This window comes from Amaranthus tricolor, chromosome 3 (genome assembly GCF_026212465.1).
Source record: "Amaranthus tricolor cultivar Red isolate AtriRed21 chromosome 3, ASM2621246v1, whole genome shotgun sequence".
NCBI classification, from domain to species: Eukaryota; Viridiplantae; Streptophyta; class Magnoliopsida; order Caryophyllales; family Amaranthaceae; genus Amaranthus; species Amaranthus tricolor.
In genome coordinates, this window is record NC_080049.1 from 10650042 (window position 1) to 10673880 (window position 23839).

Sequence of the window (23839 nt, forward strand, 5' to 3'; positions counted from 1 at the left end):
CCCAATAAACCCTAACTTCACAACTTAATTAAATTGCATAACATAATTTTTTATGAGAAGAACACGTATTAAAAGACCAACAATCATCATAATCTAATCATCTTTTCTAATTGTCTGAATTGGTTCCTTAAAACCATAATTTCCATTTCAATAGTTTCTGACATTTGTCCTCCATATGCTTTACTCATAAATCCATATCTGGTCAAATCTTCTTCCTTCACGAACTAAAGAAAGGGAAAACTTTACATTGTAGTAAAGCCTCATTAGGTTCGCACTCAATCTAAAACCCTATTTCAACATTCTGTTGTTGTTAGCTGTTGCTACACCTGTATCCAACAACAGTGATATCTTTGATATCCATGTCTATCACCGTGACCGATTGCCTTAATCCTTGGGTGTGCACATGAATTTTGCAACATAGTTGAAGGATATTAGTGAAGAGAATGCAAATGAAGAGGACGAATGAGAATGATGATGAAGAGCAGTGCACTAATTTAATAGAGTAAATGTTACCAACTAGCTCTAAGGGTACCTTAATAATTTAACATTTCTTTTTAAATCGATTTAATAGAAAAACATTTAATTCTAATTATTAATATTACTATTCAGTTATGTTAAACAATACGGTATTACAATCTGGAAATTTTTTGCAAAATAATACTCCCTCCAATTCAGTACTAACGTCTCATTTGCTTTTTGGACACTATTCATCTCTTACTCTTAATTTGTATTTTATTATTAATCTACAAGGTAAAACATAGTCATGTGGATCTTGTTTGATTCGTCTCAATGCAAGGATTATTCATATTAACTTTTCATTATTTTTAATAATACAGAATTAGAGATATTGAGGATCGAATAAGTATGAATAGAGTGCCTAAACTAAAACGTTTCTTGAAAAAGAAGTGATACCAGGTAGAATATCCAAAAATTAAAAAACCAAAGCAAAATTTTACGTCCTATTTATGGTTTTAGCCTTATATCGGAGAAGTATAAACGAAGCAAAGTGAACAGACGAAAATGGCGACCACAACGCGGCAGAGGCGGCCGCTGCTATCAGATCAACCATCATCATCTTCATACTCTAAGCTCGACAAGCCTTCTCATCGTGCTGGCGAAGGGGAGGGCAGCACTAATGGAGGTTTAGGCTGGGGATTGCCATTGTTTGCACTTGGTATGCTCAGATACATGAGTGCTACATCCAATATTATTCATGATTGCGATGAAGTTTTCAATTATTGGGAACCTTTACACTTTCTTCTTTACAAGTCTGGTTTTCAGACTTGGGAATACAGGTTCAATTAAACCTCTCCTGATAAAGCTTATACTCCTCATTTGTAATTTGTATATAATCTCATCATAATTGTTAGTGTTGATAAAATTATTTATGTTTAAGTAATACTCTTTGTTTAATGAATTGATGCTATGTTTTAGTAATTTAATTTAAGTTGTTGGTTTTAAAAGAGTTTGAGGGAGGTAATGATGATTTGGATGCATAGATTTATAAATGATGTGAACAAATTGGGTTTTAGGAGTAATGCTGATAAAGGATTAGATTTATAATGGCAGAATAGGATATTTATCGTTGAAACGAACCTGGATGGAGTTGAAGCTTTCGCGTTCTGCCAACTCGGCTACCAAATTCTGTGTTATCCAATATTAATTGAATTTTATTCAAATGACCTAGACAAGTTTTGGCAAGAATCTTGTAGGAAATGTTTTTTATAGTTCTGATTTGAAGTAAATTTTAAAAAGTAATATTTTTGCTATGTTTGGATTGGAAGAAATGGAGGGAAGGAAAGAGAGGGAAGTGGAGGGATTGTATTTTTTCATTTGGTAGGGGAGGAAAATGAAGGAAAGAAAACCAGAGGGGAGAAATCCTTCACATTTTGTACAAAATAATCATCCCAATAGAAAAAAAAAATTGAAAGAAAACACACCAATCTTCCCTCACCCTCCCTTTTCAGTTTAAAATATTATCCAAACATCATGTTAGAGGTAAAAGAGTCGTCTTCTCCAATGTATATCATTTTTCTCTCAAAACTGAAGCCTTTGCCCTTCTCTCTTACAACAGTTATCAATCAAACCAAAAAAAAAAAATTCAAATGAAACATGTTTTCCGTAAAACCAAATAGTACGTTATGGAGATTAGCGATCACTATAGAACAGTGTTGAATACAGAGACTATTTTTGAGGTGGCCTAAAGTAGCGAATCTGTCTATTCATGTGATCTTGATGTTTGGATTGAGCAGCTTGATCAAATTGTAAACGTGAATTGTTTTTCTTTCCTGCTGACTCTCATTGGGTATGCGATATGCAGTGCTCAATATGCTCTCAGATCTTATTTGTATATAATTTTCCATGCTATTGTGGGAGGACCAGCGTCAATTTTGTTTGAAGACAAGGTAGTTTCTGTTCTGTCTGTTGCTGTTGATGGAGAGATGTTATAATTTGAACCTTGCCGCTTTGCTAACATGTGGAAACATTTCTTTTCAGGTGAGAGTATTTTATGTGGTAAGGCTCTTTCTAGGGCTTATCTCGGTGGTCACAGATTCATTTCTTGTTGTAGCAATTTCTCGAAAGTATGGAAAACGTCTTGCCTGTTACACCCTTGCAATGCTATGCTTAACCAGTGGATGTTTCTTTGCTAGTACAAGTATGTAAGCTTTGAATATTTTCTTTGTTCTTTATGACCTTTTGTTATTCTGTATTTGTCTTGCAGTAGAGAGAATTATGCTACCAAACTTTTATGAAGCTTTAGTTTTTACCTCTGCAAAGTGTGTTTTGTAATTTGGAAACTTTATTTCAGGTTTCTTGCCAAGTTCATTCTCTATGTATGCTATGTCGCTTGCATCCGCGTTCGCCCTTCTAGAAAAACCTGCTTTAGCTGTTGCTGTTTCTGCGAGTGGGGTTATTATTGGCTGGCCCTTCTCAGTTTTAGCTTTCCTCCCTGTCACAATATTCTCTTTGCGTAAGAGCTTCAAACAAGCATTTGTGGCAGGAACCATCATTTCTATTGCTGTGCTGGTACGTTCAGCTTAATTGGTTTTGCAATCCTTTACCTTTAAGAACTTTCATACGATGTCTTATTTGGGTTTTGTTTTTGAAAGATTAATTACCTTACTACCATATGCTAAATATGTCTACTTGATGCATAACTTTCCCAGGCTCTCTCGGTCTTCGTTGACTACTACTACTACAAAAGATGGACATCTTCTGTGCTGAATCTGCTATTGTATAATGTTTTAGGAGGTGGTGAGAGCCACTTATATGGGGTTGAAGGACCACTGTTTTATTTACGCAATGGATTCAATAATTTCAATTTCTCCTTTGTTCTTGCTATGCTGTTTCCTGTTACATTGCTTGTGCATGTTGTGCGGAAGAAGTATGTTCCAGAGTTGGTGGTGATCGTCTTACCTGTATATATTTGGCTTGGATTTATGTCTTTGCAGCCACACAAGGAAGAAAGGTCTGATAGCTACAGCCTTTGCTGCATTTTGACATTGATCTATGACTTTGTCTTAATTTGGCTTGTTGTTTCTCATTTCCTGATTTGTCGTATTCCTTGATTTTCTGTTTGTTATTATTTGCGAAAATTTGAAAAGTGCTCTTTATTGAAATCAAGACCCAATGTCAATAGAGTTAGTGCTTAGCATAGGTCATGGAGATTAACACTTTATGGATGCTTGTTTACATCGAATGTCATATCATTGAGCTGGAAAGATAGGCTGTTGAAAGGTGGATGTGTATTAGCTCAGTGGCCTTCACACCTCATTTTTAATTGAGGGAAAATCCACCATTAAACTTAGCTGTGTGATGTTACAGGAAACCCCATTTTTTGACTAAATCAGCACTACAGACAAACAGATGATGAGTGTCGGTGCATGTAAAGAGTACGATAGAAGATTTTTGTTGTATGTTGGATATTACCCTGTGATGGGTCATGGATCTCATCTATGAGAATAATTGTGGTATCAAAGACAAATTTTATCACATGGGGGATGAGTGATGACCTAGATGGGTGTTCTGTCTGATCTGTGTTTCAATGTTAAAAACCAACTCTTTGAACCCATTTCTCTGATTTTTATTAACTTGCAAGAATTTATTAGGCTTTCTGGTTATCTTCAGGAAGTTTTCCATTTGGATATTTTGCAAGTGCTCAGTGATATTCCTCATTTGGTGGTTCTTGATATTTCTGATTGATCAATAGTTCAACCCTTTATTCAATCAACTTGTGACTTATTGTTTGATAGCTTGTCTGTGTTGGCGCCGAGAACTAGAAGCAATGGTTTGATAAATGTGGCTTGGGGCAGAGGGCTAAGAAAAGTCAATCTAGAGGCTGGAACTTGAAAGATATTTTTTCATGAAAAGAAGCGTATAGAAGATACATTTAAATTCATGATATCCCGACCCTGATCAATCAAGAATTGATGCCAAACTTTTGTTGGATAATGCTAAGATGAAAACGGGTAAAGGTGTAGTAATTGACAATTTAAGAGGATAAAAAAGAAATTCTTACATGAGGGAAGGGGAAGATAAGATTTACTTATATAGGATATGAAAGGCTAAAATCTTTTTTATGATTATTGACTTGTGTTCTTATAATTGTCTGCGTTTAGCGACAGAACATCATGCAATATAACTCTCATTCTTATTCTCCGATATGTACATGGTTATCTTCCCTTTTTCCTGACTGGGTAATGCATTTTTGTAATTTTGGATCATGTTTCAGAACTTCACTTAAGTATTCATATTTCATAGCATTGATTAACATTCCTGTAGTGACGTAATGATCTGATTAAGCAGTGATTGCTGTTTGACATTATCATAGACAGTCGCACTTGGTGGTGCTTGTCTTCCGTTGTTTGTCTGACTGTCCAAGTGTCCATGCCTCCATGGTTTATTTCCCTTTCTTTTTCTTCTATTGCTGTCTGTTATGATTTATTTTATGTTAGGCCATCACTTTATGTTTAACGATAGTTTCTTATTATAGCAATGACTATATATACCTGTAGTGACGTAGGGCAATCACCAAACTAATTTGTTGTTTGGCAATAATTCATAGGCAGCTGGACTTGCTGGTGCTTGTGGCATGCTGTTTGTCTGACTGTTATTTAAATGGAAGTTAGGGGAATCTGTTTGAGGCTCGAATTGTTAGTTGATGTTTACACTTTACACCCATGTATAAGCTTTTCTGTTTGGTTAAGCAGATTGTAGATTTGTTTGGTGAGGTAGCCCCTAGGCATGAAGCTGAATATTTTGTGTTTTTGCAGGTTTCTTTATCCAATCTATCCACTAATATGTGTGGCTGCATCAGCATTTGTTGAAAGTATGCCTGATCTTTTTCGTGATAGGTTCAACCCTAATGATAAGTCCCTGCTTGTTTTGGTGAGCTTTTCAGGAATCCTCATTATTATTTATTTGTTTGTTGATATTTAATAATTGTATCTCACATAAAGCTGTTTCTTTTTTATGAGCAGATAGCAAAATTTTTCAGGCCAATTATCCTTGGCTTTATATTATGTGTGTCCCATTCACGCACATTCTCCTTGATTCATGGATACTCGGCTCCTCTTGAGATCTATAAGCATTTGCAGTACCATGAAGATGCTGGAGATGGTGAGCTCTGGAAATTAGTTTATGTTTTGCCTAAATTTTACGTCCTTTGCTTTTTCTTTTACCTGCAACTCATTTTTTAGGCATGCATATTGAGGAAGATATTATTGTCGATGGAAAAATTAATCAGAATAAATTTAACCATAATAACCTAATATCTTTTTCTAATTGGTAAGTTTTTTTGGCTAATATGTCCATTCACTTCAATTCTCTTCGGTAAAGTGTGTGCCATGAAGGTGGGTTGCAAGTAAAGAAAAAGAGGAAGCATTACTTTTTCATCTTCATTGTAATGGACATTGCAAGTCTTGGCGACAGTCTTGCAAGTGAGTAGTCTTGAAGTGTTAATTAGTAGAAAAAGTGTTAATTAGTCTTGAAGTGGAGGAGTGTTATGATTTTTTTTCTTGGTTCAATAAAAACATGCCAACTCATAGTTCCATTTTTTTTTTTGACTTTAAGTGAGTTTAGGAATAAAATGTAAAATTAGAGTCTTATATGAGTCTGAATAATAAAAAAGTAGATAAAAGTTAGTAACAGTCTGATGTGGGTCATGCGGCAGAGTCTGAAGATTGGTATTCACACCCTAAATATGAACGATTGCTGGGTTTGACTATTCATTTGACTCTGCCAAAGAAATGCCTTGTTTCTTGGTCACCAAAAGTGGTCCGTACTTCTGTTATCATGGCATGACAACATACATTTCTATATCATACTGTTTAATACTTATTCCCTCTGCTGATGGTGTTGTGAAAGTGTTGCTTTGGTTTTATTAATTACACTACTTGGATATCTCATTAGTTGCTTGCAATGCTTTGAAACTATTGAAAATTTGGAATACGTTTATTTTCTCTCGGCCTTCATCCCCTTGGCACAATACTTTTTTCCTGTCAAAACTTGGATGTTTTTCAAATCGTCAACTCATGTAAGTTTTGAGTTCTCGCTCCTTCCAAATGTCAGGCGATAAAATTGGGGTTGCTACCCTGAAATACACATTCCCATGAAATTTTGATTTACCTGTATGTAACCTCCAAGATTTGACAATTGTGTAAGGTATCATACCTGAAAGCAGTAATTTTCTGACTTGCATTTAACTTCCATGTTCCTTTTATTCTTGTGACGTATTAGGTTCAACTCTGTGCGTTGGTAGTGAATGGCACAGATATCCTTCTTCATTCTTCATCCCTGATTACGTATCCCATGTGCGCTGGATTGATGATGGATTCCGTGGTCTTCTTCCTTTTCCATTTAATGCAAAACTCGGTGGAACTTCAGCTGCTCCTCCTTATTTCAACAACAAGAACAAAGCAGCAGATCAACAATATGTAAAAAACATTAATTCACTCGTGAAAATTCCCCCTGTTTTTACTGCACAAATCAGCTATCACTTGTGTCATTTATCCTTGTCATTGATGTGCAGCTCCAGGATCTTGAAGCCTGTACGTTGTTTGTTGAACTGCACTTGAAACGTCCTGTTGCTTACCGTGGAAGTGATTTGTCAACATGGGAGGTACGATTCGTAATTTCGCTAGCATCTCCTTCAAATCTTATCATAATTGTATTGTCTGACCATCCTGTTATTACTTGTGTTTGTCTCATAAGCAGGTTGTTGCTGCTTTACCTTACTTAGATAGAGAATTCTCACCTCCCTTGCACCGGTCCTTCTTTATCCCATACTTTTGGCAAGAGAAAAATGCTTTCGGCATGTACAAGCTTCTTAGACGAATATCAAGATGAGCTGCATGATGCATCAGATTTGATTGAACCAAAGCATATGTACTTCTAACTAAATTTCAACATGGTTTGATCCATTTATGGACGAGGCTTTGAATTTTTCTTAGAACTTCGATAGAGGAACTTGAGGTTAGTCAAAAACTTTTCGTTTTGCTTTTTTAGTCTCAATGCTAAAATCCGGCACTTGTTCTTTTTAATTTTAGCAGTTTTGAGACAAAGACTTGCTTTTTCTAGCCGAGGTACTCTCTCTATGTATTGTAGAATTTGTTACAAGGATAAAATTTGGTAGTGGAAGAAGTATGTGAATGGTATGAAAAGATAAATTAAATGTGTGAATGAGAATCAAAAAAAGAGCGTAGACTATTAATGAGTTGGTATTGTTGAACTTTTTATTTTATGTATAAAATAACATAGTTCAGTTTAATGAGATCATGTTTGATTCATTTCGATGTATGTTTTTATGATTGCAAATCATCTAACTTGTTATAATTTTTAGTTATGCGAAATTAATGATATTAAGGATTAAAATAGAATATTAAATAGCAAAAAAACTAAAAGTGTAGCAACTAATTTAAATAGGAGGAACTATGATTTTAGCATATCTTAATTTTGTATGAACTTTTTTAAAAATCTTTCTATGCAAAAGTAAGTGTGATGGACTCAAGGGAGGAAGGCCCAAATCAGCCAGCCCTATAATTTACATACAACAGGAGGAATAAGAAGAATTAAGAGGGTTTTAGCTGATTCTAGAATGAGCAACAAAGCTGTCAAAAATTTGTTACACAGCTGCACAATTTGTTAGCAAGTTGTTATTATTGCCTTATTACTGTATATAAATAGAGGATTTATTTTCATGCTTGTAATTACAGAAATTGGTGTTTACACCTAGGGAGTTAGTCAACCACTCTAAGAGTTGAGGCTGAGCACACTGCTTTGCTAATACAATAATATACAAGCAAGATAAGAGAATAAAAAAAGGTAGTGAAAGATCAAAATGGACAAAAGATTATAAAAGCTATCATAAAGACAAAACATCAAACAAGACAAAGGTGGCACAGGTGTAGGCGTAGGTATTCAAGGTCTATGACACAAATGTAATGTCTCTAACTAGTTTTATCCTTGTTAAGTCTTCAGAGTAATGCAGTTTATTCATGTCATTTCTAATTTGCTTTTCTCAACTTACTACTGCAACTTTTTTTCCATCAATTGTGATGCTTTCTATCGTTCTAATAGGTGCGTTGGTGTGCTTCCTTTACACATGGTTTAAATTATTTCAATCTACTTTCACGCATCTTTGTAAAAATGAGTGTTACCTCTAGCCTCTTTTATAGTACCTGGTTCCTAATTTATCCATTCTGGTGTGTCTGCACATCTACCTTAAGATTTGCGTCTACTACATTCATCTTATGTTGATATGGTGATATATCTTCTTAAATGGTCAGCACTTTGTCCCATACAATACCATAGAACTAGACGGGTCAAACCGGCAACTTGATAGAATTTACCTTTTTAATCTAGTCGGAAAATTCCTATCACATATTATCCTAGTTATGCTTTCCATTTAAACCATCCAACTTAAATGCGATGCATTATCCTTGGTTAGTTAGATGGAAATAATAATACTTATAAGAAAAAATTATCCTGAATAATATCAATTTATTTTTCTACATATATTCAACATTCAATTAAAAGTATGAAAATTGAATAAAATTATAAAAAGAAAAAAGAAAAATAATATAACTTTACGCCATTGCTGTACAGCACATGGTGTTTCAAAATTTTTCGTCTTAATGAATTAAAACCTTATTGGCGCCATTCTCCAAATTTTCATTCTTTTTCACTGTTCCTAATAAAACTAAAAACTGATTTGAGATAACGAGAGTGATAACATTGGAAGAATTGTTCAGAACTAGAAAAGAAACTGACGAGTAGAACATTGCTATAGAGTTTCAATAGAAATGAGATTCCGCTTGAATATGTTTTTTCTTATATATAAGTAATAGTAAGTAAAACAATATTGCTTGCTACTATGCAAGTACAACACCTTATAAGAACTAGAAGTAGTGGAAGCCAATCTCTCAGAAAGAAAATATGGATCACAAATGTTCTTGTTAGTAAGAAATTCTATAAATAGTTCACCATTTTTACATACATTATATAAATGTTACAATTAAATGATTGAGGACTAACAGAATAGTTACCAAACTTTTCTTGGACCCATCAGCCCATGAATATCTTCCCACATCCCTCCACTATTCACATTATCTAGCCCAATAACACTTGGGCTGCATGCTGCTACAGTCCAATACCCAGCCCGAATCTCTTCCTGCAGCTGCTCACTTTCCCATCCACAATACCCATCAAAGAACCTAATATCATCTAGTCCAATTACATTCCTCTTCACCATCTCTGCTGCACAACCCACACTCTCCTTTGTCCCATAATACAAACCTTTCATCACCTCATCAAATACACCACTTTTGCCCACATTGTCGTCGACTTTTGGCTTGTTTATAAGGAACAATCCCTCTTCCAGTGGGCCTCCAAAGTACAAGGGCCGATCCAAAAACGTACGTGATGCATCCAACACTGTGGACTTAGTTTCCTTTATGGACATCAGTGATGGGCGGTTTAGTATGAGTCCAGTTGGGCCTATAGGCCCAGTTGCTAAGATGAGGATCACGGTCCTCTCAAAGATGTGCACCCCATCAAGCTTCTCTGTGGCTATGAGTAGGCATCCCTTTTCAGGCCCGTGGATTGTGTGGGCCCATTTATCACCAATAATTTGCATCTGTGTATCAGCATCAGCTGAGTCTACTGCTGATGTAGTGAGATTTTCAAGGTTGGAGAGTTTCTCAGCTGCTACAAGTTTTGCTCTAAATGATCTCCAATCACCACTAAGTGTGGGATTTAAGTCTTCATCTTTGGACGATGAGGATCCGTGTTGGCAACCTACATAAAATATGTGACTTAGAATGAATTATATACGAATACTTATTCTCCGTGGGGTTATTCGTATTAAACTGTAGAAATCGGGATGAAAAAGTTGTAACATAGCTAGAAAATCATTTGGCAAGTTCGATGATCACGCTTCTTACTCTATTATTTTGTTCTTCATGATAATTTTTCTCATCCATTGAACTTGTGAGAGTGGTGTCAAGTTAGTAGTATAAAATTAGAAAGAAAAAGCGCGGGGTGTTTAGCTAAAGAGCTTATTGAACAATTTTAGCTTATTTTGACACAAATAGATGGTAGGATGTCAAACCATCTAATTCTAGTATGAGGTAGATTAGTTGATTGATACAGCTTATCAAATGAACTCATAAGATCAACTGATCAAATCATTCCAATCAGCTATCAACTATTAACTATCAACCAATTGCCAAAACTCTTTAACATGTTTTATAATAAGAACTTCGTTACCATGAAAATCATATCACATGACATATTTCAAGAATCAATAATCAATGAGTAAAAAAAGGAAAAAAGATGTGAAAAGGAAAAACTTACATGATATGGAAGATGAAGTGGCACGCTTATAACTGTGGAGTAGAGAAGTCTTGTTTGGAAAGGTATAAAGTTTAGATTTTGCCAATGGATTAAAGTCAGTGATCTTAGTTAAGGAATTTGAGCTCAGGTTCAGAAAACAAGCTTCCATCTCTCTGTTTTGTGTTCTGAAAATAGATAGTTTTGGTTGAAGATGAAGTGGTAATGGCTAATAAAATGGGCAAGTACTAGTATTCTTTGAAGACACTGAGATTGTTATTTGTTAGCCACACAATGCAAGTCAGTCACAATTTAAAGTTGGATAGGGTGGCTTTTTTGCACTTTTTGTGGGCCATACAGAAAGTGGATATGATATGATGTGGTCAATAACTATTGGCTTAGATTATTCATATTCATCAACAAACTTAGCATTCTATTTTCATTTTTTTTAATTGTTTTTACATTATCTAGAGATGGAAAAAAAATGGTTGTGTTGAATTTGAACCAATTTTGATAATTAAATGTTTTCAGAAAGAATTCTTGGTATAGCTCAATTTGTTTAGTTTTGTAATTAGACTTGTTCAAATTTGCTTCAATTAATAGAAATGAGTGATTCGACACGAAAGAACTCATATATAAAATTATAAGATAATGAACTACTACTCACAGTACTTACACAAGACCCAAATTAAAATATGGTACACAAAATCTATTTGAATAATCAAAATGTGCCCATTTGTTGCATTATTGTATAAATTAGTTTAATATATTTGAATCTGAAACATTTTGATTTATGCATATCTTTGGTAAATGACTTTGGCAGGAGTTACTAGTTAGTTTGACTAGCCGTAAGTATCAATTGATTTACTAGTTGTTAATTGGACTGTTTTAAGATAGCTATGAAGATTTTTGATACATAAATTAAGGAAAAGAAATTTCCATTTTTTGTTGGTCTGATTCTAAAGCTACCACCTTTTATATTTGTTTGCATTTAAAGGACTTAATTATTTTGGTAACCTGTTGTTAGTAATTGATTTATGGACGAAGGAAAAGTTGAAAAAATTAAGAAAAACACAAAAATACAAAAGCAAAAACCTAAACTATCCGTCCATTTCTTTGTTGAGGTCTTTTTGCTTTTAGAAAGAAAAAGACAAATGAGTTTATGGTGAAAATAATAGTGAAAATAATAGTGAAAATAATCTTCTAGCAAAATCAATATTAATAACACTTCCATTTAGGCTAAAAAGTTGTGTTTTGAGGTCACAAATTCAAATTTGCTAGATTTGGTCAAAGTCATTTTCCTTAATAACTTTGATCAAAGTCAAACTTTAACCAAAGTTTTTTTAATAAAAAAATCCTATGTTTTTTCTATACTAATATATATATATATATATATATATATATATATATATATATATATATATATATATATATATATATATATATATATATATATATATATATATATATATATATTTGATCAACTCTTAAAGGTCAATTGGAAGACTTTAAGAATTATATCAAATAGAGTATAAATTAGCATAGAAAAGACATTGTGTTTTTTTAGTAAAAAAAAAAAAAACTTTTGTTCAAAGTTTGATTTTAATCAAAGTTGTTGTTGAGGACAATCTTTCTTATACCCTAAAACTTAACTTTTCAATCCAAATGGGTTTGATAGTGACTTTGATGGAAGCTTATTTTCCTTATTATTTTCACTCAAATTTCATTTATAAAGTGAAAGAATGAAGAAAAAAGATGAAGGAGAGCAACAATGTCGGGGCTGGGCTAGGATTTTTCGACAAAGGATAAAAATCAACTGTCAAAAAGAAAATTTCAAAGATTTTCAGGTCACAAAGTCTAATAAAAGCAAATAAGTATATAAGGTGAGAGTTTTAAAAAAAATATGTCCACTTAACTATGGATGTTTTCTTTTTAACTTTTCTTTAAAAACTATTTATTAACTGTTTATTCGAAAATAAATGTGTTAAAAATTTAAAAGTCAAAAGTCAAAAATAAAGTTTTTTAAGTTTGGCTTCAAAAACTTTACCATACACTTTTAAATGTTTAGCTAAATAATGATGTGCCATGCACTCTATATAATTATGCTCCCTTCAATATATGTATCGGTTTAAACTTTCATGAATTTTTCAACTTTTATTTATCCTGTCAGATGTCAATTTATACTTTAAATATCGACTCGATGGTTTTATGTTACAGCATTTTAATAGCTCAACCCAATACTCCTACCGCTTCCATTTATTATTATAATTTTTTTTTAGAATAACCGTTCCATTTATTTGGATCTCTTTGTAAGAGGGTAAAAATTAATAATTCGTCTTGTATGAGATCGTCTTATAGTGAGATGACTGCCAAATAAAAAAAATATTTGGTAAAAGTTTTTATTATTGGGCTATTTAACCCAAATACAAAACATATCTTACAGTGAGACCGTCTCATACTAAAAATTTTGAATAATAATTGATAGAGTTACTCTTGTGAAAGACCAATATTAATAATTCACAAATTCTTGTGAGAGACGGCCTTTTTGAGAAACCATCTCTGATTGGGCCGCTCATTATATATTTTTTGAAATATTGTAAGTAGGCATTAAAATGATGTAAGTAAGTAAACATTTAAGATATTGAAAGTAGACATTAAGGATACGGTAAGTAAGCATTAAATATAATGTAAGTAGGCATTAAGAATACAGTTAGTAGGTATTAATCTTTAATGGACTGGAGTTGAAATATGTCTCATAGAGACGGTCTCTCAAGAGACTAGCTGTTAATAACTTATATTAGTTGGACTATTGAACACATTTATAAAACGCGTTTCACGATAATATCATCTTATATAAGAATTTGTGTTAATTTATTATAAGTATATTAAGTAGAGTTAAGAAAATAAGTAAATGAGATTAAAAGAATAACTTAATTTATGGGTGAGTTAAAAGAAGGCTGTAGCTTGTAGGGACTATTATTAAAAGAAGAAGTTGTGCAAAGTAATGGGACAATCAAACATAGAAATTAAGTGCAAATTAAATGGAAGAAAGGTGCATGAGAAGTAGTTTTTATTCAATTTATGTCGAATCATTATATTCTTTTTTATGTTTAATTATACTTGATAAATTTTACTTTTTACACAATTTAATAAGTAGATATAATCATATATATCTTAATCAATTCATAACGTAACTAAAAATTATAAAAAGTTAATATTATAAAAGTATGTGAGTACACAATTCAAACAGGATATCACATGACTATATTTCTTCAGATACATTAGCCGCAATGATAAAATAAACTCGACAGATAAATAGTAAAATAAGTCTAAATATATGAGTATTTCAGAATGGAGGAAGTATCATAGAAGTTTTTATGGGCACAAAAATTTACAAATTGATATTATTCTAGAGCTATTATGAGGGAGTTTGGACGGATAGCGAACCGAGCATGCTAATAAAAATTTGTCCGCAGACTTAAATTTTTAAAAGTTCGCCTTTGCAAACCTAATTTTAATGCTGCTATTCACCCTTTGTCTTAGCGGATGGGACCCGCGAGTAAATTGGTGTGAACAATATAAAAATTTTAAAAGAAAATCTTACAAACTCAAGCAAACATTCCACACAAAAAATATAATGATAATAAAAAGTATAAAGTTAAGTCTTAACATCAATGAAAATAATTCAACACATTGTTCAAAACACTCTAAATAATAGAATTAGTCGGTCTCTTGAAAGATTGTCTCTTAGGCCTAGCCGAAGCTTAATGCACTTACTGTATCCTTATTGATTACTTACATCATCCTTAATGTCTACTTACTGTATTTGTAATGTCTACATAAAATATCTATAATGCCTTCTTACAATATCATTAAATGTCTTCTACAACTACTTACATCATTCTAAATGCCTACTTATATCATCATTAATGCCTACTTACTGTATCCTAAATGCCTACTTACAATATCCTTAATGTCCATCGAGTAAACGTGCAGTACTTACGATATCTTATATGCCCACCTACACTATCCTTAATGCCCATTGAATAACTTACTCAACATTTTATTTATGGGCTGGCTCGTTTAGATATGGTCTTTCAAAGATACCGTCTCTCACAAGAATTTGTGTAATGGAATATTCCCAAGAGATGAGACACTTGAACATGCAAGAATACATAACAAAGTGAAGCTAAATGTCCACACTACTGAATATCAAAGTAACTAGACAATGGACTTAGAATATTCCCAATATCGGGTTCGATTACTAGGTCGGGTGAATTTCGAATCATTAGGTTTATCACCTCTAAAGCAAAATGTTAACATGTTAGAGTTCATTTAGACATCTAGAAGAAATTGGCACATAAAGTTCAGACATTTGTAAGTTAAATAAACAATCTGACCTTCAAAAATTAATCACCAAAAAATTCATAGCTTTAAAATTAAATTTTTCAAAAATTTTATTCAAGCACTCAAATAACATCAAGTGTAATTCCTCATGTTCAATTATGTCAAGAACCTTAAAATTCCTTATTCATGGCCAGTGGCAGTGAATATTGATCGGCTGTTCCTCCGAAAAAGAAAGAAAACTTAAGCATCCGGCATCTACAAATTGTGTAACATCGGCGACCCAACATAAGCCGCCTTTGTATCGCGATATATAATCTTATAAACATATAGAATAGATTTCTGAAGAAAATCTCTCACTACCCAACAGCAGTAAAAGAGTAACCATATGAATCGATTTACAAAATGGTGAATCATTCTCTAAACCATTGTGTGCTCACCATCAACTTCCCAGCCACAACCCAAGCATCCTACCTCTTTCATTAGTATCAGAATATGTACGACAAAATTGATGTTAACATGATAAGAAAATGGACCTATGTTGCTTTTGGGTCTTATTGGTTACAAAAATGTCGGGTAGTTTGACTACCCAAAGCTGTTGAGAAAATGCAAAGAAGTTGGTCACGGGGCCATGATTCCTTCAATAGTATATGCAAGCGATTCTGCCAAGTTAGCTTTGAATAACAATGTCTGAAGTGTTTGCATCATATTGTACCCAGGATCAAGTTTCCGTTGCCAACCCTACAACAAAAGAATGCAATGACGTAAAATAACTACGAGAAAGCACTCCATATTCACACCCCTCTTGTAGGGACAAAAATCACATACTTTGCGACTTCACCAATTAATTGGGATCGTTTTCAGATCATGTAGCGAAATCAAGAAAATGGGACACGATGATAAACTTTACAGAGTCCAGACAGAAGTTGTAAAACCCGAAGAGGAATATAGCCAATACTACAATTATGAATGTAGTTATGATGAAATATTCAGCAATGTTGTCTTATCACAAGTATGCAGGAAAATGGATTACCTCAAGGACCAGGGTCGTAACAATCACCGTGCAAATGTTTCCATCAACATTAACTCTATGACGCCTGACTTGCTCAAGCAAATGATGCATGCAGTCAGCAGGATGAATGAGATCGCCTTCTGGAGTACCCCAGAAATCAAAAGACGCTTTGACCTCCTGGCAAAATAAAATGCCATAAAGGTGAAAATAAGGACATAGCCACATGCAACCAAGCAACTTTAATAGTTTTGCAGGTAGCAATGTACATTAAAGTGAGAGCTGAAGAGTAATCCGGAAAGAAACAGTACGTTGAACCAAGTTGAGACATAGAAGCTAAAAGAGAAAGGGCAGCGCCTAGGGATTCAACACGTTACAACTTACAACATACAGCCACAGCAGCAAAAAGTAAAGAGATTGGGAAGTGCAAACAGTAAAAATGAACTTTCAAGTTTCAACTGTTAAATCATCTAGTCCCTCACCCCAAAGTGGGAAGATGAAAAAAAAAGATAAAAAATAAAGGGCCATAAGTAGAAATTCAAATGGCATCAAGCACGGGGATAGCATCCAACAGATGCAGGAAAAGCAGGAAATGCAAGTAGAAGAATGAGACAAACAAATATTAACTTCCAAATAATAGCATGCTAATATCTCATTGTCACCAAGAGTGAAGAGCCTACTTACATTAACAAAGGCCAGTGGATTTGGACAACTCTGTTGCTTCGAAAATTGCAAGGTGCACTCAGCAGCAGTGCGCCCATCCCGAAGTGCAACCGCCTTAAAGAATTCCAACAAATTTACCTGATCATTTTTAGAAAGTTCCGCAGTCATGCCTACATCAAGGAAAATGACATGAGGTTTTGACTTCATAAGCCGGTTTTGAGGAGACTTGTTCTGAGCTACCCTTACAAGGATATTGCCTGGATGCATATCTGCATGAATGAAGTTGTCCACCTGAAGAAAAGAAAAAAGCATTACAAGATTACAATCCATAAGTTTCTTGTCAAAACATTCCATGGGTTAAGACATTGGTTTTGTATTTTTAGAACGTGTTGTTCTCAAAAATGTATCCTTGGTTATAATAACTTGCATGAAATTGGCGGCATGCTGGCAGTGAACCAACCTAGATTCAGCCAGCAGACACCATACACAGAACGAACGAAAATCAAGAGATGTTGCAATGAATCTACCACCACAAACGCTGCTGTAGTGCAGTGATGGAGAGCATCATGAACCTCACAGTATGACTTAATATGAACTAGGTGATGATATACCATTGGATAACTGTGACAACAAATATCCGATGGACAGAACATCAGAACTTCAGTAACATTTCAAACTTCAACACATTAGAAGGCACCATGCCACACAGATAATCATTGAACAAGTGAATACGATAATCCTTACCAACATCATTTTCAGAAGAGCGTTAGTGCCAATGTCAGCAAGGGCGGCTTTAATACGGTTATGACCACCAAGTTCATCAACAAAATGAGACACACTCTCACCTTGCTCAAATGTCTCCACTAACACAGCAGGATGGACAAGAGGATAAACAGGTTTCGGGAAGGATACATTCTTCCATCTGCGAAAATTGTAAATGAAGCGGTTCAAATGTGCCGCTTCTCTTGCCAAGTCAACTTGAGACATCATGAAAACAGAAAATTGCTGCACACTCTCGTCTAGTCTCAGCCACTTCAACGCTGGTAAAACATTTGATATTTTAGCCACTGCATTTATTAGAACAAAATCTCTCCTGATCGACTCACTAACCCCAGGGTGCCTGACTTTGACAGCTACTTCAATTGGCTGCTTAACCTTTCGACCAGAATGTTGAAACTTCAAAGTTGCACGATGCACTTGAGCTATACTGCCTGATGCAACAGGTATAGCCTCAAAACTTTCGAAGATGTCAGATATCTTCCGGCCAAACGCTTTCTCAATCGTTATTTTAGTATGTTCATAGCTATGTTCTGGAGCTTTGCTTTGGAGCTGTGCTAGCTCAGAACATAAATCACCAGGAAAAAGATCTGGTCGTGTGGCTGCCCACTGACCCCATTTTATAAATGCTGGACCCGCTTGTCTTAAAGTTTGTTGAACAACATGTAACCAAACTTTTCTGAAGCCAGGTCCAAAACTATCTGCAAACGGAGCCATTATTATGCTTGGTGAGAATAAAATAGCTAAATAAAGAGCTCTGATTAACAAAATTGGAACATCTAGTAAGGCTGAAGATAAAATAGACATGTGGGACCATCTATCTTCACCAGACACCGATACTGAATTTCTAGAAGGCAAACAGCCTGCGTCTGCACATGCTGTATGTGCCATTGTGAGTCCTCCAAGCATAATCCCGAAAGCACCATAAGTCATAACATGATACCTCATTGATACTAAACTGAAAGCTTTAGCAAGATTATTGACTATAGGCGAGGCTGAGTAACTGTAAAGTTGTTTCTGTGAATATCTCCACCATAACAACTGAGCATGCTGTCTCACATTATTACTTGCGTACAAAAGCGAATTATTCTTGATAATAGATTGCATTTCCTTGTAATTCGAACATACCAAGTATCTAGTATGGTAATTTTTAAATAGTTTGGGTACATGTAACTCATGCATGTCATACAGGCCATCTTCTAAGTATCTATTCACATGGGACTTTTGAGAGGAACATGTATTTCTCCGAATGCTCCCAAATATCAAATTCCTGCATTCAAGAACAGTATCAAATGTTTCATTAGCAATGCTTGGATACTATGTTCAAAGAAAATTCATAACAAAAACATAGCTATTTGTTGAAATAGCAACGATAAAGTGCAAGTAAAAAACTTATGTCATATTAATCATGGAAAATAGCAATTGCAGATTACCATATAAAATGCTACACATAAACTAAATTGAAAGAATAGTAACTTAAATCCAAGTAGAAGATATAAGTATAACTAATAACATAAGACTCCACACCATGGGGTAAAAATGTGGTAGCGGTTGCAATCACGGTAACAGAACGGTGATGGGCTAACAAGAGTGATGCGGTTATCGTAACACCAAGATATCGGTCGATTACATAAGATATCTCTTAATACGGCCCAAAACACGAATTTTTTACACCTTTACAACACAAGAAATGTAGGTTTGTTTATTTCGAAAACCTTTACCATGTGATGCGATGTGGCCTTGTTTTTACTTATACTCCACACCCTACAAACTATTCGAAAGAATGCTTTTTGTTTCCCCCTTTCACTATAGCTCCAAATATCAAAGTGACTAACATGAACAAGCTCCACCATATCCTTCAAACACATTCATCTTCGGTTTCCTAGACACAAATCACACACGTCCAAGAGTCGATGTCATCAATGCCTTGGGGTGTTTGAAATGTAGACAGATGTCACGGATACATCAATATTTATATCTTTATGTAGAAAATTAGCAAGATATGAATTATCATTCATTTTAGAAAAATAAGAATTGAAATCAAAATTTTAATGTATAAATATTTTATTTTAAAACTTGAAAGGAACAAAGTCGAATTATAGCAAGTGATGTTGATCCTTTTACATCAAATCATAAGGTAAAAGATAAATATGACAAGATAGTCGTGTTTGAATACACCCGGTGTGGTCCAATACGTGACACGTGCCCTATTTTTGTGTCATATCACTTTGACATGGGTACAATGGTCACATATGTCATGTTTGAGTAGCATAGCGTCAAAGCCCCCATAAACCTCGCCACCACCCTAGAGAAAGCCACCCCGCAACAACAACTATGCTCTAGCCTTATTCTAAAAGATTGGGATTGAAATGCTACCAAGAGTATCGAATGTTCGCATTTCCAATCCTCGATCACCACCCTTCGTAGCTATAATCACAAAAACAAAAGAAAAACAACGGGAGGAAATTAAAGCCCATTACCACCCCTAAAGAACCATCTCAGCTAGCCACTAATCGTAGCTCCACTACCAATATATGTGATATCTAACACTTAAAAAAATGAAATCTCGCTATAACTAGTTAGTAACTATCCCCATCACCGTCATTCTTATCTGCAAATGGTAATCACAATCATAGAATGGTTTAATAGAACATTAAAGTTCGACATATGGAATTTTAGAGGTCAAATATGACCACCTTAAGAAGGTTTTTTAAAGGGAGGATTTTGGCCGTGGTTTTCTCCTCCATAACACCACCTAATTATAAGATAGGGGAATTCCATGTTGATCCATTGGGTGTCTTTCAATTTCTTAGAGTAAATATTTTTCAACAACTCTCTATGAAACGAAGCATAAACAGAAACAGAAACAATATCTTAGCTCCACTGTATTCTTTGTTTTCCCACCTTCTTCAAAAAATTGTTTTATACTCAAAAGGCCTGTAAGCTCTAAATAACAAGTTTACATGTATCGTTCTCGATCATTTATTTCATTGTGAATTTTATGCCCAAGAACTCAATTGAAGAGAAAAAACAATTATTTTGTTAATTGATACAATATTTATTTTTGAATTCACAAATATAATACACCTATCACTTAAAAAGGTCCCAATTGTTTATCTCGCCCTAGGCCACTAAAATCTTAGAAATGGGCTGCAGGAGACATTAATTCAAATCTGATTAGAGTATTCCAATATTATCACTCTCTTTGCTTCGAGGCATTAACTTTAAATATAGTTAGTAGATGTAAAAATTTAGTTTTCACCTTTTCCTTTGAGCTTAAACGGATCACATTAGACTTTTGTGTGTCACTCTATTTTCTCATACTTAATCTTTTGTCTCTACCCACTTTAACTTTTAGAAACATTTTAAAATTCATCTTCCTTCTTTGTATAAACACCTACGACATTCTATATATATATTACCCCAACAATTGTACCAATACTTATCATAAAATATTGTCGGAAAAAGCAACCAATAATTTAAACCACATCATGATTCGAAAACCTACACTGTAAATAAATGGAACTACAATCTTTTCACAACTTAGAAATGCAAACTAGGATTTGCAACGTAGTTGTCAAATATAGAATAAATATAGGATAGTTGACCCGCTTATGTAAATTTAATACAAGAAATGTAGCTCGACCTAATTTGACACAGGTCTTATGGGAGAAACAAAGTCGCATGGCATTGCATTGGCTGCGTTGTAAAGGTTTTCAGAAAAAACAAATCAATATTTCCCGCGTTGTAATAGTGTGAAAAATCTGCGTTATAAGATGTGTATTGAGAACTTTAAGCCACAGGTTCTAATAAGGGGTAATGATAGTCTAAACCAAGGATAGATTGTACAACAGTTCAACCAGACATGCTCTGGTGAATTTTAAGAACTTTTGGACCAAAAGCATCCTGAACACTTTGCAAGCAGAGGCAAGATCAGATTTCACTGTCCTAGTCATGTATTTAGTTTTCCATGCTCGTAAAAAGAGGGCATCTATGCATCGTAAAAGGAGCTTTTGATGATTAATAATAATATTCTAAATAATTCGAATTCTAGAAAGGTGCTCTATTTTAAGGGGAATTGCTGGTTGTTTTTCCTAACATATAATTCTTCCTTTGTGTGTGAAGAAAAGAAAGATTATAGCAAGATTCCACTAAGATCAAAGCTAGTGAAGCTTTGATTGCGAGTTGGAAGGCAAGGACATGTTGATGAGTGAAGTCAATTAAGTCCTGTCCAAGATAACATTAGTTTTATGTGGTCATATCCATAGTCTTTTATGCATTATTCATTAAGAGTCCACTAAATTCTTGCATTCAATCACCCAGATTGGATTCGTGGATTCATTGGCCTAATCCTTGGTTCCCAATCGGTACAATAACACCTGTTATTTCACCGTTACAATGTTATTTGTTCCCCATTCAATTTCACTAATACCCATAACTGTAATCATTAATATCACTGAAATTATTTTAAGTTCATATTCAAGTAAATTTTTTCGAGTTTTATTTCTTTTTTAATTAAACAAGTATGAATTAATTACCCAATCCAATAATTATACACCAAAACACCTCATATAGTGCAATTATAACAACTATGAGCGTACTATTACATAATAATAGTACTTCATCAACAAAAATGCAATTTTAAGTTCAAAATTCCCCTTATGTGATTTCTTTTCAAAATTTCATACCGCATCGTTTGCGATCCCCAACCCTTTTTACAAACGTATCTGCGACCATGTTTTTTTTTTCCATGATAGATGGTATTGTATTTTTGCACTATGGTTCCATGTTTAATATTTAACAAGATTAAGCTTACTTAACTAAAAACTACACAATCATGTTATATCCTACCAACAACAAAAACATTCCAATACTCCAATGCCGTTAAATGGATCCCATTAAGGGGATCTGAGGGTTGGGTGCACACAACACGACTCTCATCAGTGATAAAAAAAGAGGTTGTTTCTGATCTAGATTCCATAACGGTGCACATGAGTTGTGTGGAGCATGCATCTATAACAGAATACAAGATGAAAATCACATCAGTGATCCTAAACATATGTCGCGAATGAGCTTGAACCTCAACTTCAATAAGTTTAGTTAGCTCCAACTATTGATTAAATTCATACCATGCCCAATATGCGCAAGTTATCCTAATTCAATCAATGATTCATAAACAAGCATCTGGAAAATCACTATCACAGAGACTCTAAAATATGCTCTCTTTTACATAGAAGATATGGACCAAGCCCAAGAGTTCAAATCTAAGTAAGACAACTCAACCCCATAGGAAAGGCAAATGTTGAGCTATTGACAAGGAATTATTCTTTGAATAACAACTTCAAGAATCAAGGATGTATTTTCATTGATCAATTCATACCAATAGCAAGCATTCCGATTCAAACCCATTTCAATACCACATCTAATATCTAATTTTACTAAAAATGATATAAATTTTGAATAAGCAGAAATGTTTATCCCAATCCTTTAACTCATACCCTAGTATCTTACAAGTTATTGCTACTCCCAGTCTCCAACTTTCTGGGAGATTCTATTAACTGCTCTAACTGTTTTATACTATCTACACCTTGGTACATAGTTTCGCAAAAAACCCAAATCAAAACCCCCCACAATATAGCAAAATAATACAGATAAATTCTTATAAAAGTAGCTGCTAACAAAAAACAGAAATTGCAACTACAGGTACGGAAAACATGGAAATTTGAAGAGAAATAAGAAAGACAAACCTGAACATGGCTGATATAAGGAAGGAATCAGGAAGTAAATGATACAGTCGTAAACACAAGATGCATAGTTTATGAATCAGAAATTATTGAAAGTCTCCCAAATGTTTAGTGAATTGACTTAGTTATGCAGCCCAGAAAAGCGGCGGCGAGGCGAAAGTTAGGGACAGATTGAGGAGTCAGGACATGGATTCAGTCGCCCGTCTCCACAGCGCCTGTTAGGAACCTCAGACAGTCATATTAGGAATTATACTTAAATCAATAACCACAAATTCTCAACTGTTATGCCAGTGAAATGCAAAAACCCATTGAACGGTCCACGTAAGATTTGATAATGAACCTGTTTTTTTATTATTATTATATCCCTATATCCCTATATCCCTATCAAAATCGATCATAATGTGAGGGCTCTATTCAAACACACTTCTCAATTTGCACTTTTTTTATTTTAATTTGTCTTACTCATTTTGCA

At 34.2% G+C, this 23839-nt stretch overlaps 3 protein-coding genes across 3 annotated transcripts; 1 reads left to right on the top strand and 2 right to left on the bottom strand.

Moving 5' to 3' along the window:
- Window positions 1-925: 925 nt before the first annotated feature.
- LOC130807862 (dol-P-Man:Man(6)GlcNAc(2)-PP-Dol alpha-1,2-mannosyltransferase) lies at window positions 926-7787 on the top strand. Its single transcript, XM_057673235.1, has 10 exons — window positions 926-1295; window positions 2321-2405; window positions 2497-2656; window positions 2810-3027; window positions 3168-3469; window positions 5274-5388; window positions 5481-5619; window positions 6739-6935; window positions 7031-7120; window positions 7216-7787. Exons 1-10 carry the CDS (start codon window positions 1021-1023, stop codon window positions 7345-7347), a joined length of 1713 nt encoding a protein of 570 aa, XP_057529218.1. The 5' UTR covers window positions 926-1020; the 3' UTR covers window positions 7348-7787.
- Window positions 7788-9286: 1499 nt separating this feature from the next.
- LOC130807863 (uncharacterized) lies at window positions 9287-11128 on the bottom strand. The gene is made up of 2 exons (XM_057673236.1): window positions 10855-11128; window positions 9287-10296 (listed from the first exon to the last, which is right to left on the bottom strand). The coding sequence occupies exons 1-2, from the start codon at window positions 11000-11002 to the stop codon at window positions 9542-9544; spliced, it is 903 nt and encodes a 300-aa protein (XP_057529219.1). The 5' UTR covers window positions 11003-11128; the 3' UTR covers window positions 9287-9541.
- Window positions 11129-14675: 3547 nt separating this feature from the next.
- LOC130807871 (uncharacterized) lies at window positions 14676-23671 on the bottom strand. The gene is made up of 5 exons (XM_057673243.1): window positions 23371-23671; window positions 17591-18893; window positions 16868-17137; window positions 16208-16363; window positions 14676-15915 (listed from the first exon to the last, which is right to left on the bottom strand). Exons 1-5 carry the CDS (start codon window positions 23376-23378, stop codon window positions 15796-15798), a joined length of 1857 nt encoding a protein of 618 aa, XP_057529226.1. The 5' UTR covers window positions 23379-23671; the 3' UTR covers window positions 14676-15795.
- Window positions 23672-23839: the final 168 nt, after the last annotated feature.

What these genes read in the sequence shown, in the direction of transcription:
- LOC130807862 (XM_057673235.1), top strand. Translation starts at nt 1,021, where the DNA reads ATGGCGACCACAACGCGGCAGAGGCGGCCGCTGCTATCAGATCAACCA. An exon ending in AAGCAGCAGATCAACAATAT is followed by an intron (nt 6,936 to 7,030) that starts GTAAAAAACATT and finishes ATTGATGTGCAG; the next exon opens with CTCCAGGATCTTGAAGCCTG. An exon ending in GTGATTTGTCAACATGGGAG is followed by an intron (nt 7,121 to 7,215) that starts GTACGATTCGTA and finishes TCTCATAAGCAG; the next exon opens with GTTGTTGCTGCTTTACCTTA.
- LOC130807863 (XM_057673236.1), bottom strand. Translation starts at nt 11,002, where the DNA reads ATGGAAGCTTGTTTTCTGAACCTGAGCTCAAATTCCTTAACTAAGATC. An exon ending in CACTTCATCTTCCATATCAT is followed by an intron (nt 10,297 to 10,854) that starts GTAAGTTTTTCC and finishes TATTTTATGTAG; the next exon opens with GTTGCCAACACGGATCCTCA.
- LOC130807871 (XM_057673243.1), bottom strand. An exon ending in CTCTTCTGAAAATGATGTTG is followed by an intron (nt 17,138 to 17,590) that starts GTAAGGATTATC and finishes TCTTTTCTTCAG; the next exon opens with GTGGACAACTTCATTCATGC. An exon ending in ATCCACTGGCCTTTGTTAAT is followed by an intron (nt 16,364 to 16,867) that starts GTAAGTAGGCTC and finishes TTATTTTGCCAG; the next exon opens with GAGGTCAAAGCGTCTTTTGA.